At 46.4% G+C, this 15,768-nt stretch overlaps 1 protein-coding gene across 1 annotated transcript in view; it reads left to right on the forward strand.

The window, feature by feature from the left end:
- The window catches only part of PSMD11 (proteasome 26S subunit, non-ATPase 11), a 996,429-nt gene that overhangs the window by 732,493 nt on the left and 248,168 nt on the right, over positions 1 to 15,768 (forward strand). The window contains exon 10 of the mRNA XM_069634167.1: positions 5,664 to 5,789. Coding sequence (XP_069490268.1) covers positions 5,664 to 5,789 — 126 coding nt within the window. The remainder of the gene's footprint in view (positions 1 to 5,663; positions 5,790 to 15,768) is intronic.

The following is a 15,768-nucleotide window of genomic DNA, read 5'->3' on the forward strand; positions in this document are numbered from 1 at the left end:
CACATCACCCCGGCCCTAAAAACACTACACTGGCTCCCAGTAAAACAGCGTATCATCTTCAAAACAATGTGCATAACGCACAGGGCAATCAGCGGACAAGGAGCCGAATTCCTACAAAAAAAAATAACAATCTACAAGCCAACGAGACCACTCAGGTCAACCAACAAAATCCGACTGGAACAAAAACCTTACATCAAGAAGAAACTCGGAGGCACCGCTTTCTACCACTTAGCCGCGAAAACCTGGAACAACATCCCAAAATTGATAAGGAACACCAAAGACCACCTTAAATTCAGAAAATTACTAAAAACCTACCTCTTCAACACCGGAGACTAAAACCGAAACAACAATAAGACAAACGAATCATCAAAAAAGGACAGTGACAAACCGCTAGAACCGACAGAAGTACCCTGGGCACCAGCAGGGCTGACGCTGGACACAGGGGTCCACCCGCGAGACCCGGAGAAACGGATACAACTACTCCAGCCAACCCTTACCATCCCCCACCGCCCTCACAGCCACAACTAGGTCCCACGAGGCTGTGGAACAGACAAGATACCACCGATCACCACACAACCGGGTGTATGGACAATAGCAGCGGCGCTAGTCATGTGGAGGGGGGGAGGAGCATGCAAGGTTATTAAGGGAGCGGGCGGAGGGGACAGCTAGATCCTCAAACGGCCTCGAATGGAAAATCGGGCACGTACCTCCAGAGGCTCAGGGTGTACAAGCATCCCGTCGGGTAAGATTACACGAGCCCAACCGGTTTCAGTCCAGGATAGAGATGACTAACGAATACCATTAACAATTTCCTTCTCTGCATACACCTCTCAAACGCCAAACCAAACACAACCACAAACCTCTAGCGCAGCAAACCGCACGAACTTCACTACACTGCAACAACAAAACAAAAAAACACAGACTCGCACATCAGCACACGACGACTACCGGCCGCATACACTTCAGGCCCAGCCGACGGAACCACCGGGCTGAGGCTGCCAACAGCACATCACTGCAATCTTGCACTTTTCCAGCCTCCACCCACTAACCCACCATCCCCCCCCTCTTTCAGAGCGCCAGGGGACCACTCCGGTGGTGATAGTGCGCGGTACAAATGACCTTTAACATTAACATTAACAAAGATGGCGAAAAAAAGACTGGGCCATTTTGACAAAAATGGCACCTTTGGGTGCTTTACTGCATCTGCAAATGCAGCCCACAATAAATGCATACCACAGTAGTTAAAAGTAAACCACTGCCACCATCCATTCATTGAGGAATGTGTCACATAAAATTGTTACATGAGAAGCTAGACAAAGGGGATACTAAGTAACCCCTCCAGCACCCTATTGTAAGTAAAGTCAATTTCACTTCTGTTTTTGGAAACAGTATTTTATCCAAAAGAAGATATTTAAACCTTGGGAAATCTAAAAGACTTCCTTGTGCCACTGCACTGAAGGTGCTGTATGACAGAATGTGAAAGACGATGCCTATGGAGTTTGTCAGACTCCATAACCAAAAGAAACAGAGGTTAAAATACATGAGAGAGTGGGGGGGGGGGTCTCACTCTCTCCAGGTTAAAAATGCAAGTCCTCAAAATCAAGCGAAGTTGCTGGTGGTCTCTATGGTAGAGAGGAATTACCACATTTTTGAGAATTCTCCCTAGCACCTCCATCTTTTATTGTAGCATGCATGCTCTCATTTCAATTATAGGCACGGGACTTTTCTCATGCAGGTTTGTTTATTGAATTTATATATCGCTTTAAGCCAAAGCGCTTTACAATATAACAGTAATCAACCACTACTGCAAAGCAAAGTGTCATTTTCATTATGTGGCATGGTCGCCATAGCAAAGGATTATGGGCATCCCATTTTATTACATGTTCACACTTGCGCTCTCCTCTCTACTGGAAGCTATCCTAGTATGGGGAGGGGAGTTTATTGGCGGTTTTGTCCTTTTTAGTTACTCCAACTTTCATTCAGCACCCAGCCAAGTCTTGGCTCATACACCTGTCAGTGGGCTCAGCATTACTGGGTTGCATGGCTACTCCACACAAGGGAACTCCGCTAACTGATAAGATAAGTTTAATGTCCAGTATGCACAGTTGGTGTTTTTATGATCATTTGGTCTTAATCCATTCTTTTGTACATACGTCCAAGCAATCAGTATAATTCAACCTGACTTTATTTTTTCCCTTTCTGTTGTGACCTAGATCTGAATGTTTTTGTTCTCAGAATTTTTCCATTTTAGCCATATTATGCTTAATCGTGTGCCCCGCCTCCCTCGTTTCCTTTCCACAGACCTTAGTGAGATCACTGTTTGCCCAAATAGCCAACGTTTTGGTCCTTTAAGGCCACTAAGGTGGTCCTTTAAGGCCACTAAGGTGGTCATGTGCACCAGTATAAAAGCCAGTTAACATAACACACCTTACATAAGAGATTTTGGAGTACTATGAATAATTTGTTTCTTTTGTACCATTTGATCAATGCTGGTGGGGTTGTTAACATTGTAGTATTTTATTGTCTTGGTTTTACTTGCAGGCACTTTTATGCTCAACACACAATGCCATTTTGAATACCATATATTCAAAATGGCTGTGTTTTCGCTCTGTCCTTTGGCCATCTTGTCACTTGGACTTCCTCAGGTCAGGGGACTCTATATGCCATGCCCTTTTGCAGGCTCCAGCTTGAAGGTATGCATACTGGCCAGATATGTGGGCTGGTCAGTATGCACTGTCTTGTCCCAATCCACATTCCCACTAGGGAAGGTTGGTTGCGGAGTAGATGTGGGGGTTGTGGCTGCCCCTGATTGGATAGCCCTTACCTTTTAGAATGGTGTAACTCCTTGTCATTGGTTGACTGGGGCAGACCCTAACCCAAATTTGGGATAAGTGGAGACCTTGAGCTGTTCCTTAGATGGACCACTGGTCCCAAGTGCCCAGAGAAGGGGAGCATGTGGGAAGACCCAGAAGACTGCAGAGGATGACAAGCATTCGTTAAGCAAAGTCCTGGTGTAGTCTTGGCACTTGATGCGATTCCTGTGGGTTCTTTTGACACTTGGACTGGCTTGATCCAGCATTCCCGAACCCCACTGCATCCAAAGCCGGCCATCAGGCATGCCCAGGACGATCATGTGGGTTGTCTAGCCTCTGTGAAGGCCTCTATGGTGCAACAGTAACAGTACAGTACAGAGCTGGAGCTTGGGAGACTGCAGATTGAGTTGTCTGAAGAGAGTCTATCTTGCTGCTGCTCTCCAGAACAAACAACCTTCCTGGAACGAAGTCTTCCTTGCCTCCACGAAACTCACCTGCCGCCCCTGATCGGGGTGATGTTTTCTGCCACTCTTCTCTACAGTGTAAAGAGTCTACTCCAATTGTGGGACCTATAGTGGCTGCTGTTCTGAAGTGCATCAGCCAATCTGCTAAAAGATTTTTGGAACTACAGTATAACCCAAACTAATCTTGCTTCTGATTCCAGCCCACTGCACCTGCTATCCCTGGATCTCCATCAGCTGGAACATTGGCGGATGTAAGTGGCCCAGCAATTCTGATTAATCTGCAAGCCTTTTTTTCCCTCGTTCCATAAGGATTGTATGGGCATACAGCCATAAAGTCCCCTCCCAAACGCTTGCCTGGTTGAGAGGTACAGGTCTAACCAAGTGTCCTCACCACCCACCCCCCAACCCCTCTGGTTTTGCATTATTTTTGGTTTGCACATTTGCATCTACCGCATGTGGCTAGTGCCATATTTTTGCTTGTTTTTTGGTAGCGTTTTAGTTAGGCCTTCTTTCTCCCTTCTTAGGAAGTTCCCTAATAAGGCCGTGCACTTGCACCGGAAAACTGACTTTCACAGGCTAATTAACCTGTGTGTGTGGCCCAGGAAGGGGTCTGGGACTGTCTAGTCACAGTCCACATCCTTGGTGCCAGAAAGTCTGCTTCTGTGGAGGGTTAAAACCAGTTGTTTTCCCTGATTGGACAACTGCTGGCTGTTTGAATGGTGCAGATCCTTAACATTGATGGGCTTGGACTGACTTCCAGCTCGAATCTTGGGTCAAAGCAGGACCTCTGCAGCTATTCTCATCTACGTTGAGCCAAGAATACCTTGAAGATCAGCCTGCTGAAGATCCCCAGACGACTCCTGAAGTGGTTCAGCTACCCTTTCTGTGCCCAGCCCAGTGAAGTCCTGGTACTCTGCCTGAGCAGCGCTTCTTCCCTTGGACTAGTGGGACCAGCTAGTCTTTGGAAGTCTCCTTGTACTGCCCGGTGGACTGACAAGTTCTCTAGTGGGCTACTGTGCCAGAACCATCGCTGTTCTGAGTTGGTCTGGAATTTTGATAATTGCCAGCTTGTGCACCAGCTCCTTCTGCCTGAATTCCAGCTTCCTACCTTGAATGGACCCTGTCCTAGAGCAGTTGCTGTGAAAGCGACTGGAAGGATGCATGTTGTTGCCTGCAACCAGTGATCATCGCTGGAACTCTCCTTCCAGCCTGTGAAGTGTCCCAAGAAGTCCTGCGTTGTTGGATTCTGCATTCCTTCACTGACAGGGGGTTGCATCTTGCATTAACAGCTGGCTGGAAGAATCCTCAAACCTACAACTCCTGGGCACATCTCACTGGCACCAAAGACAGAAGAATGACCCCCCCCCCTTTCCCGATAATCCAAAAACACATTGAGGAAAGTCAGGGGGTATGTAAGCATCAGTGTGCCTGTACCCCTGTGCTCCTTAAGACAACATTGAGAATTTGTTCCGGGGTCTGGTTTCCTGCACCTGGGTTAGCGTTTAGTCTGGGAAAGAGAACACTTACCTTTTGGTTAATGGTTTTATAACTTTAACATGGTTTGAAACTAATCACCACCACAATCCCATTGCATCCTTTAAAAAAAACTCATACTGGTGAGAAACCCAGTGACTGTTGGGCACAAGGCCCCATTCATCTTGGGCCTTGGACTTCTGAAGTTAGGATATTGTGATTGGTTCCCATCATTTACTGCATCTAACATACCTGCTTTGCTTGATTAAGATATCTGTTAAGTGATTGTATATATTTGTTTTACAGTGTGTTGTAAGATACTACCTGCCAGATTCTTTTTTTGTGTTCACAAAGCCTAAATAACTTTCAATAACTGTAAAATGAGTCAACGTGTGCTATTCTATGTGGACTCATTGCAGGCCTCTGCCCCCACTCCGACTCCTGTGCCTAAACCTTGACTGCTCATCCACGTACTTTGATTGGGTTTTGGCTAACCTCTCAAGATCCCTGTTCATCGGAACTAATGTGGCCTCTTAAAATCTGTCCACCAGGCCAGATTCTCGAAATCCATCTTAACACCTTCTATTTAACCTGCTTAAAAGTTAAAGGTCTAATACATTATTATATTTGTGTATATTGTCTATTTTGAGTGTTTTATGAGTTGTTAACTGTACTTTTACACCATGCCCATGTCTCCTAAAGTCTGCCTTACTGCTCAGTTTCTTTTACCTTTTATTGTTTTGCTAGACCTAAGTGTCAATTGCTCTGTACTCTAGCTAGGATGTTCTCTCAAAGCCCTCCCACAGGGCTTGTTCTAAAAATCCATCCTAACATATGGCATATATCTGTCACATGTGAAGAATGGTCTTGAACTCTTACTTTCTTTCTCTTCTTGAATCCTGGTGTACCATAGGCACTGACAGATTACAAAGGAGAGCTCAGGGATGATCCTATCATCAACACACACTTGGCCAAACTGTACGATAATTTATTGGAACAAAATCTAATCCGAGTGATTGAACCCTTCTCCAGAGTACAGGTGAGGACTTTGCAAAATAAACATTTGTTATGAATAATCGCAAACCTTTTCTGGCTGTCCTGGGATCTATGGACAAAATCTTTTCACTTTGTTTTTTAAAATCCTTGTTCTGATGTGCCCACTTCCTTATTACAAGGCTAAATGTTGCTGTTAGGAGAGTTTTGCTAATGTCCAAATAAGGGCTTCTTAAAATCAGATCTGAGACAATACACCAATTCCACTCTTAGTATAAGGCTGTACCAATTGAGAATATTTGGAATCGTAGACCGAGCAGCCATACCTATGCTAGGAGGTAGAGAGGGATGTAGGAATGTACAAATAAATTGTAGCATTCATTTTGGCCAAAGAAACACTGAGCTGTAAAAATTATGATGTATTCCAATGAACTCTAGCCAACACCTTTACCAGCAATAAGTCTAAACACAAGCTAACACATCTGAGGGATAGAAAATATCAGTCAATGGACTAGACCAGTCTGCAGGGAGCCAGGACAGCCAAAGTCAATTGGAGCACAGTCTATGGAGCTGAGGCACTTCGTAGTTGATTAAAAGTCTTGCACAAAGTTAGTATTTTGTAGAAATGGCTTGTAGGGTCACAAGCTGTTAAACTTTTGGAAAGCAGAGCTAAAACCAACTCTAACAAAAGTAGCCACTGCAAGTCTCAACGGAGAATAGCAAAGCTAAAGACACTGAGGTAAGTACCTGTTAGGCAAGATTGTATGCAGTACCCTTTGGGTGCACTACAATAATCTTGACCTGGCAATAGGGACCCAACCTTTTGGTAGAAGTCTGAACTACACAAGTTGGTAGTGTGGCTGAGCAGCCAGGATTATCTCAAGAGGGGTCAAGAGTAGTAGTTCACCCAAGATAATAAGAGAAATTAAAAAGGAAGACCAAAGGCAAACCAGCAGCACTGCATATAAGATTGTGTGTGCTGCCATAGTAAATTACATGGGGCCAAAAACGTTAAACCACTATAAATCCTTAAACACTATGGAGGGACATAAAAAGTTCACCCATAAAAGAGTAAATAAGCGAGGGACGAAAGATTCCCACTCACCTAGGTACAAGGGAAAAATTATCACCAAGTACAGCAAAAGTTTCTTGGGTTGACACGGGTAAAGAAAATTATTAATGTTTATGGAAATCTTACCTAACACTTGCCATGCTATGATGCTTCTTATTCCATCAATTGTTCAAGATTTCACTTGTTTTGTTGCTTTGTACCTTGTAGACTATGAATAGCCATGGCGAAGTATACTGCTGATCCTAACAAAAGCAATGCTAAAACTAGGATTACTACAAAAAAGTATATGGTGGTGCTTACATTTGTATGATTATTTTATTGATCAGGCCGCAAATTTGTTTTGTTTCCATTTTCTGTTCAACTGCTCAATCAGTCTAGCTGGTAAGATGGATCCGTAAATTTAGCGAGTGTGTCCACGTGCTTGTAAACTGCTTTCAGTTTTACTTACTAACTGGACTGACTGTGATAATTGAGCTCTGTTGAGGTGGATAATAAAACCTATTGCATAATTTAGCAATGGGATTCATCTGCGTGGATCACTCTAAAATACATTTCATATTTAATTCCCATCATATTTTTAAATCACTATAAATTATACTCAAAACATCACCCAAGTTGCAGCAAGCACTGTAAAGTATTTTGCACTTGTTAAACATCCTTGAAAGATATCCCAAACTGATGTTTGTTAAAAATGACAATTTAGATTTGCGTTATTCAGAGCCTGTCCCTTTTCAAGATGCTTGCCTAGCTGTATTTTGTAATTCTGCAAACCACCTGATTTTTCTCAATGGTATTATTAAATCTCCAATTAACAAGGCATGTTTACATACTCAAATAAAAAAGAAATGGCAGAATAGTAAATGTAAAAATGTGGAATTTCACATGACCCACAGCTAGACTAATATCAAAAGGTTTCTAAATACATTCTGAACCTGACCGATTTTTACCTGGCAGGAATTAAACCTGCTTTACTCAGGACTGTGCCGCAATGCAGACAGGAAACTAATCAATATGTATAATCTGGGTAGGACCTTTAGACTGTGTTTCAATGGTGTGGCGACTAGATGTCTGCGGGACAGCATGACACATGTTCTGTGACTGTCCACCATTGCAACACCTTTTCTTTGGCAATTGCAGTGGGGGAGAATGGTGTTCCATTTCTACATGCCCCATTATATCTGAACATGGGATGTCCAGTTTTGTTTTTGCATTCTGGGAGTTATGGTCCTGGACGTTCCGATTAATCCTGCCCTAAAAATCCCAGGATTTAAACTTAAAACTAGGCTACCATTTCCCACGTTTGCACATGTCATTTCTAATCCATGCTATTTTATGCCCTTGGAACCATAAGCATTAGCTAGTCACAATCTGGTGTGTATTTGCTGAAGAGCAGTGACATTTGAAGTGGGTATGCGACTTTGGAACTAGATGTGGAACACATCGCCCAGGTGATAAGGTAGAAAACTGTTCTGCTGTGTGTGCAGCTATATCAGTCATCTATTGCATTGGAACGGAAGTGCTGAACTGCCTGATTTTCTTCCATTACCACCATCATGATACAGTAATATTTATTTCTGAGGCTTGTGGAATCTGCTTAGATCACATGCTGTGCATAGGCCGACATCTAGTGGAAGCTGCGGAGTATTAGTTTGTTTTTCGAAACTCGAAAATGGGCGTCGACACAGGGCGTGCCAGTAATACTATCCCTAGTGTGACGTCCCCTGTACCCATGATCCCTCACGCGTCTAGGACCCTCAGATTGTTTTCTTCCGCCATACTGGTCGGAAGCATTTCGCGGAGTTCCTGGCACTAAGCCATAATTTTGCAAAATATTGATAATTTTACCCCTTCTCCACCCCAACGTCGAGATACCGAATTTCTACACTCGACGCTGGATCGGAGAGGATTTCGATCGTCGACTGCACAATGATTTTGGGCCTCGAGGCTTCTGTCTCGGCCAGGGCCTGGGCCGCTGGCCAAGGCCCTGCAAGTAGGGAGAGTGGGGGGTGGTCATACTCTACATTCTTGTAATATATACACACACTTATATATTCCTACATTTACCAGCCCGCTGCCACAAGGTGCGTATGGAGGGTACCTTTTTCCAATTCTGCCCCAAGTGCAATCGCAAATACCCTTGGGTCGACAGGCATGCCACGTGCAACCTCTGCTTGCCGAGAGACCACCCCGAGGCAAATTGCAGAGCCTGTAGTAGGTTTAAGCCTAAAACACTTAAGGACCGTTCAATCAAGCGTTGGGCCCTCCACGCCAGGCGTCAAGAGGCCATGGCAGCGGAGGGCGCCTGCAGCGACGCCGTACTTTCGGATGGCGAGGGCTTTATGGCGTCGAAAGACAGCCGAGCGCAAGTCCCCGACCTCGGAAGGTCGACCGGCAGGCCGGCTATGGGGAACACGAGCGCTTCCCATGACACTTTCACAAAACACACAGTCCAACCGAGACTCGACGCGCACGTTGAGTTCTCGGAAGGAGGCGTGTAGAGAACGGTCCGAATCGGCGTCCTCTGGGCGCTCTCGATCTAGATCGCCACACGACGCCAGGCAAGCATCCACTATTGCCAAGAGTGCCTCGCTCCCTAAGGTCACGGAAGCTCGATCGTTGGGAGACGAAGCAGACTTCCACCCTCAGGCCGCACTCCAAGAGTCGGCGCCCGCAGACCGAATTACTACAGATCCTGAACCCCTACCTCCACGCTCGAAGGATAGGGTCAAGACCCTCGACGCCAGGTGTCGAAAAGCTCAGAGGTCCCTAAAACACACAGGAAACACTCCTCCAGTCACGGGGAGGGAGGGAAACAGCAAAGGAAGCAGTCTCACCCACTTCCAAGCCCGTAGTAAACTCCTCTCCTCTAAAACAGAAAGACAAGTCCACGTCTTCTAATAACGCCAAAACCCCTGCACAGGCTACCAAGTCTAGTCAGGATAAATTTGAAAAACTCCCAGAAAGGGTCATTCCCAGTTCCAGAGAACGGACCAGTGTTGACATAGATAGGGTAATGTCAAGAATGTCATCTTTGGCAGACTTTTATGCAAAAAACCCAGAGCACTTTCTTGCTTATACTCCCGACAGGTCAGCACCCTCTGGCTCTAAGGATCCTATACCTCCAAGTACAAGGTCCCACTTTGAGACACCAACAGGGTCTTCAGACCCCTTCTACGTCCAGCCCTACTCTCATTACCAGAGAGATACATCCTTTGTTGAGGATCCAGATTTGGGCATGGTGGAGGAACAAACTGGGACAGGCTACTATGGGGATGATGAAGATCAAGATGAGGAGGAGGAAGACCCCGACAGGGTAGACTCCCCAGTAGAAAGAGAGGCCCCCATTACCGACTCCCCTGTCGACAACCAGCCGCTCCTGAATGAAGTGCTGTCTCGAGCAGCCGAACATTTCCACATCGACACCCAGGGTGTCCAGGAGGAAAGACTTCGCAGAAGAGTTAGTGGGGGAGAGGAGGCCTGTTGCTCAGGCCATCCCTATCCTAAAATCTATTCAAAGAAGAATAGACCAGTCACTCCTCAATCCTAACCTCACCAGAGCAGTGAACCCTAGGATTGAAAAACTTTTCAAGGCGGCCCAATCAGACCCACTATATATAAGAGGGCATCTGAAGCCGCACTCACTGGTTGTTACTAACACCTGTAAGAGGGCTGGAACACCCTTATCGTCCGAGGCTCCTCCCGACAAGGAGAGCAAAAGACTGTACGGGTTAAGCAGGAAAGTGGCCTCCACTTCCGCCTACCAGGCAAGGATTGCCAACTCCACCACCCTGTTGGCCAGCTACAACTGCCATCAGTGGGGAAGAGGTTGCGGCATTCAGACTCCGCACCAGAACCCTTAAAGAGCCAATTAGCACGAGTTTCAGCGGAGGGAAGAGCCGTGTCTGGTTGCATTTTAAAGGCAACCTTTGATGCCGTGGATAACGCAGGCAGATTAATAGCAGAAGGAACTGTTATTAAGAGACACGCCTGGCTACGCCAGTCTGGTTTCAAGGCTGAAACACAAGCGTCACTATTGGACAAACCGGTGGAGCCGGATCTGTTTGGTAAGGCGGTCGAGGACGCACTAAAGAATGCTAAGGACGAGTATGAAACACTCAAATCCCTAGGCCAGCTAACCACTAAACCCCCTAATCAGAGAGGGAATGGCAATTTTCGTCGCCCACGTGGCCAAAATTCCAAAAGAGGTTCTAACTATTCCCAGGAGCAGGGTACACAGTGGAACAATAATAACCAGCAGTCTACCCAGGGTTACGGCAGGGGTAATAAGAGAGGACGTGGTAGAGGTAGAGGCAGCCCCAATAAAGGATGCGGCACGCCTCCACCGAAACAGTGACGCTCCGTTCAGGGTCCCTTCTCACGCAACCCCAGTAGGGGGACGCATTTTCAACTTCACCCAAGCTTGGGAAGGGATCACATCAGACAGATGGGTGCTGTAAACAGTATCCGAGGGGTACTGTATAGAACTACTAGAGCGTCCCCGAGACCATCCTTCACGACAAAAAATACATTCTTTGGAACACCAAAAGATCCTCCTAGAAGAGATTGTCAATCTGCTAGCAAAGGACGCGATAGAACTCGTCCCGGGACACCAGGTAAACAAGGGTATTTATTCAACTTACTTCCTTGTGCCAAAAAAAGATTTGACAATGCGCCCAGTATTGGACTTACGGCCTGCCAACAAGTATGTCAAGCCCCAAAAGTTTTGCATGACAACTCTCCAAGAGGTAATCCCCCTCCTAAAAAAGGGGGATTACATGGCAACATTGGACATGAAAGATGCCTATTTTCATATTTCCATGTTCCCAGCGCACAGAAAATACTTGTGCTTCAAGGTGGACAGTCGGCACTACCAGTTCAAGGTACTGCCCTCCGGGATAGCTTCGGCCCCAAGGGTATTCACCAAGGCACTGGCGGCGGCGGCAGCACACCTACGCAGGGAGGCAATCCCGGTGTACCCTTACCTGGACGACTGGCTCATCACGGGGGAAACCCCAGTAATTTGCAGAACAAACATTCAAAGGACTATCGACCTCCTTTTCGAATTGGGCTTCTCAATAAACGAGAAAGTCAAGTCTGCAAATTCCGCAATACCAGTCCGGTCGCGAGATAACGGTACGCAAAGCAATGCGTTTGCTGGGCATGGTGGCGTCATGCATTTACCTGGTCTCCCACGCGTGTCAGTGCATGCGTCCCATGCAGGAATGGTTGGCGAAACAGTGGTCTCAGGCAAGTGGTCAGTGGGACGACCTAGTGGTCGTTTCGCCAACACTGGTACAAAGCCTTCACTGGTGGACAAGAGAGAATCTGTCCAAGGGGAAACCCTTTTACGATCCTGAGATACAGGCGGTAGTCACAACCGATGCATGCCTGACGGGGTGGGGAGCTCACCATCTCCACCACACAGCTCAGGGTCTCTGGTCTCGCGCAGTGGCCAAGAATCACATCAACCTTCTAGAGCTTCTGGCAGTATTCAGAACGCTTCAAGCTTTCAAACCCTACCTTTTAAACCTGTCAGTGCAAATCCGGACGGACAGCACTACAGCCATGTTCTACCTGAACAAACAAGGAGGGACTCGCTCGCTAAATCTGTCCAAGCTTGCCCAGAAAAATCTGGATATGGGCACTCAGACGGAACATCTTCCTGTCATCGCAACATGTTCCAGGGGATCTCAATTCCCTAGCGGATGCTCTGAGCAGAGACCCTCTCCCAGAGGAACACAAGTGGTGTCTACACAGAGAAGTCGTAGAAGATCTCTTCTCTCAGTGGGGTTTCCCCCACTATAGACCTATTCGCCACAAGCGAAAACAGACCATGCCCAGGATTCGCATCCAGGTTCCCCCAACCAGACTCCCATGGGAACACCCTGTGGATGAACTGGTCAGGGATGTTTGCGTACGCTTTTCCACCAACTCCTCTAATCAGGAAGGTGGTCAACAAGATGAACATAGAATCGATGACGCTCGTCCTGGTTGCTCCCATGTGGGCGAGACAACCATGGTTCCCACACCTACGCAGACTGGCGGTGTGCGAACCCATCAGACTTCCGAGCTGGTACAACCTATTGTCCCAGCACCAAGGTCAAACAGTGCACCCTCAACCCGACTCAATGAACCTGGCAGCATGGCTCCTGAGGTCATAGAGTTTGGACATCTCAAATTACCAGAGAGGTGTATGGACATCCTAAAAGAGGCTAGGAAGCCCAACACGAGGCACTGCTACTTTGACAAATGGAAAAGATTAGTAATCTGGTGCCAGAGTAAGCAAGTCAACCCAGTTGATTGCACTCCTTCCACTATTGTTACTTACATGCTCCACCTGCTGGATGCGGGGCTGGTTTTTAACTCGCTGAAGGTACACCTGGCAGCCCTGTCAGCATACACCACTTCCCATAATAAGGTGTCGTGGTGGAAAGTACCAGTAGTTGAGGCCTTCATGGAAGGAGTAAAGAGACTTCACCCTCCTATTTCTAACCCACCACCAGGATGGTACCTGAACGTGGTGCTATCTAAACTCATGGGCCCCCCATTCGAGCCCATGCATAAAACGAGTCTCAAACACCTGACCTATAAGACTGCCTTCTTAGTAGCCATTACATCCATAAGAAGGGTCAGTGAAATTCAGGCTCTGTCAGTGCAAGATCCTTTCTTTACTATTCATAAGGATAAGCTGGTTTTACGGACACACCCTAGGTTCTCACCTAAGTTTATTTCCAAATTCCATGTAAACCAGTCCATCGAGCTTCTGGCTTTCTTCCAAAACCCACAAAGCTCGGCTGAGGTTAAACTACACACCCTAGATGTGCGTAGGGCGGTCCTTTACTACATAAACAAGACCAGACCGCTTAGGAAAACAGATCAACTGTTTGTCTCCGTAGCCACAGGCAAGGAGGGAGATCGCGTCTCTAAGGGTGCCATCTCCAGGTGGATTGTCAACTGTATCCAGTTGTTACTCTTTCTGACAAAACTTCGCCTTTTACGCCCAGAGCCCACTCGACAAGAGGCATTGGGGCCACTCTTGCTTTCATTGCAAATGTTCCCCTTGACACCATTTGCAAAGCAGCTACTTGGAGCTCTATTTGCACTTTTACTCAGCACTACTGCATTGACACCCATTCCAAGACAGATACTCAAGTGGGACAAGCGGTTCTAAGACATTTATTTGCTCATGACCCTTCTCACATCCCACCTCCTTCTTCTAACACTGCACGCTAATCTATGCACAGCATGTGATCTAAGCAGATTCCACAAGCCTCAGAAGGGATATATTACTCACCGTAATCGTATTTCTGATGCTTGGATCTGCTTAGATTCACATGCGACCCACCCTTCCTCCCCTCCGAGAGAAGGCGCATGGATGCTTGTAGTCTTATCTTATCTATCTTCTATCTGCTTGGATCATCTGTACTCGCGCTACTCCTCATGTCAGAAAAAATAAAATCCGAGGGTCCTAGACGCGTGAGGGATCATGGGTACAGGGGACGTCACACTAGGGATAGTATTACTGGCACGCCCTGTGTTGACGCCCATTTTCGAGTTTTAAAAAACAAACTAATACTCCGCAGCTTCCACTAGATGGCGGCCTATGCACAGCATGTGAATCTAAGCAGATACAAGCATCAGAAATCTGATTACGGTGAGTAATGTATCCCATATCAGGCTTGTGGATCTGCTTAGAACCACATGCTTTGCTTAGGCTGGCATGTACTGGTTGGTGCGTATTAGGGAGATTTATCATTTTTATTTTTTATCCCCTCTTTCCACTCATTCATTCTTATGGGCATTGTCTTTTGGAACTCTACTCTTTGTATTCTACCTGTACTATGGAGTCTGTCTGCTCCATACATTTTAAAGGCATCTGTGTTTTTACTACTGAAGCACACAACTGGTTATGGGCTGTTAGGGAGAATTCTAATTTCTGTGCTTCGTTCCTTCAACCTTAGAGACCCCCCCCCCCCCAGCTCTTTTTCTGGACTTTAGGACTTTTTCTTTTATTATCCTGGAGAGAGCGACATTTTTCCCACCCTCTTGTATTTTTCTTCGATTTGAACCCTATTTCTCCTTTGGTTTTTTAGTCGGACAAACTCCATAGGCATCTTTTTGTATTGTGACACACTGCACCTTCAGTGCAGTGTCACACAGAAATCCTTTGGATTTCTGCTAAGGTTTAAATACCTTCTCTTGGATAAACTACTGTTTCAAAGATTAGTAATGTGAAATTGACTTTACTTTTTTCTCTTTGTAGACCCAGCACACACCATCTTATGTGGAGTGCTGGGGGTTACTTACTATCCCCTTTGTCTACCTTCTCATGTAACATCTTTTATGTTACCCTGGCAATGGTTTAATTTTCCTACCATTGTGCGTTTTTACCTCAGGCTGAATCCTTAGCTGCAGTATTGCACCCATGGGTGCCCATTTTGTCAAAATGGCCCTGGTCTTCCTTTTTTGCCATTTCTTGTTTCTAAGGCCCTTCTTGAGATTTACTCTGCACGCCAAACCAGGTTTGGTCCGTTTCTTGTCTTTGGTGGGATTCACGGGTGAAGCCTTCCCCCAGTGTTTCCGGCAGGCCAGGAAGCGAGGGGGGTTCCCGAAAATCACTGTACTTAGTCTCCTCTTTGGTTAAAGGAATGCACCCAAAGGTCACTGTGCTTAGTCTCCTCTTTGGTTAAAGGAATGCACCCAAAGGTTATTGGTTGCCTGGCTGTCCTTGGAGGACAGCCACCCTGCTGTGTGAGTGACGGCTAGGCGGCAAATGAATGGGGGTAAGTTGCATAAAAATCGAGGTCTTTTGCAAGAAAGGCAGAGTTGACAACTGGACTAAGGAACCAAAGAAGAAACTGGAAGAGAAGCTTGCTGCACCCTCCTGGAACATTGGTTTGCCAGCTGAAGCCATGCTGAAGTGCTGAATAGAATGGAGAAGCCCGGAATGCAC

Source organism: Ambystoma mexicanum, chromosome 13, assembly GCF_040938575.1.
Source record: "Ambystoma mexicanum isolate Mex_15411 chromosome 13, UKY_AmexF1_1, whole genome shotgun sequence".
In the NCBI taxonomy this organism is placed as follows: Eukaryota; Metazoa; Chordata; class Amphibia; order Caudata; family Ambystomatidae; genus Ambystoma; species Ambystoma mexicanum.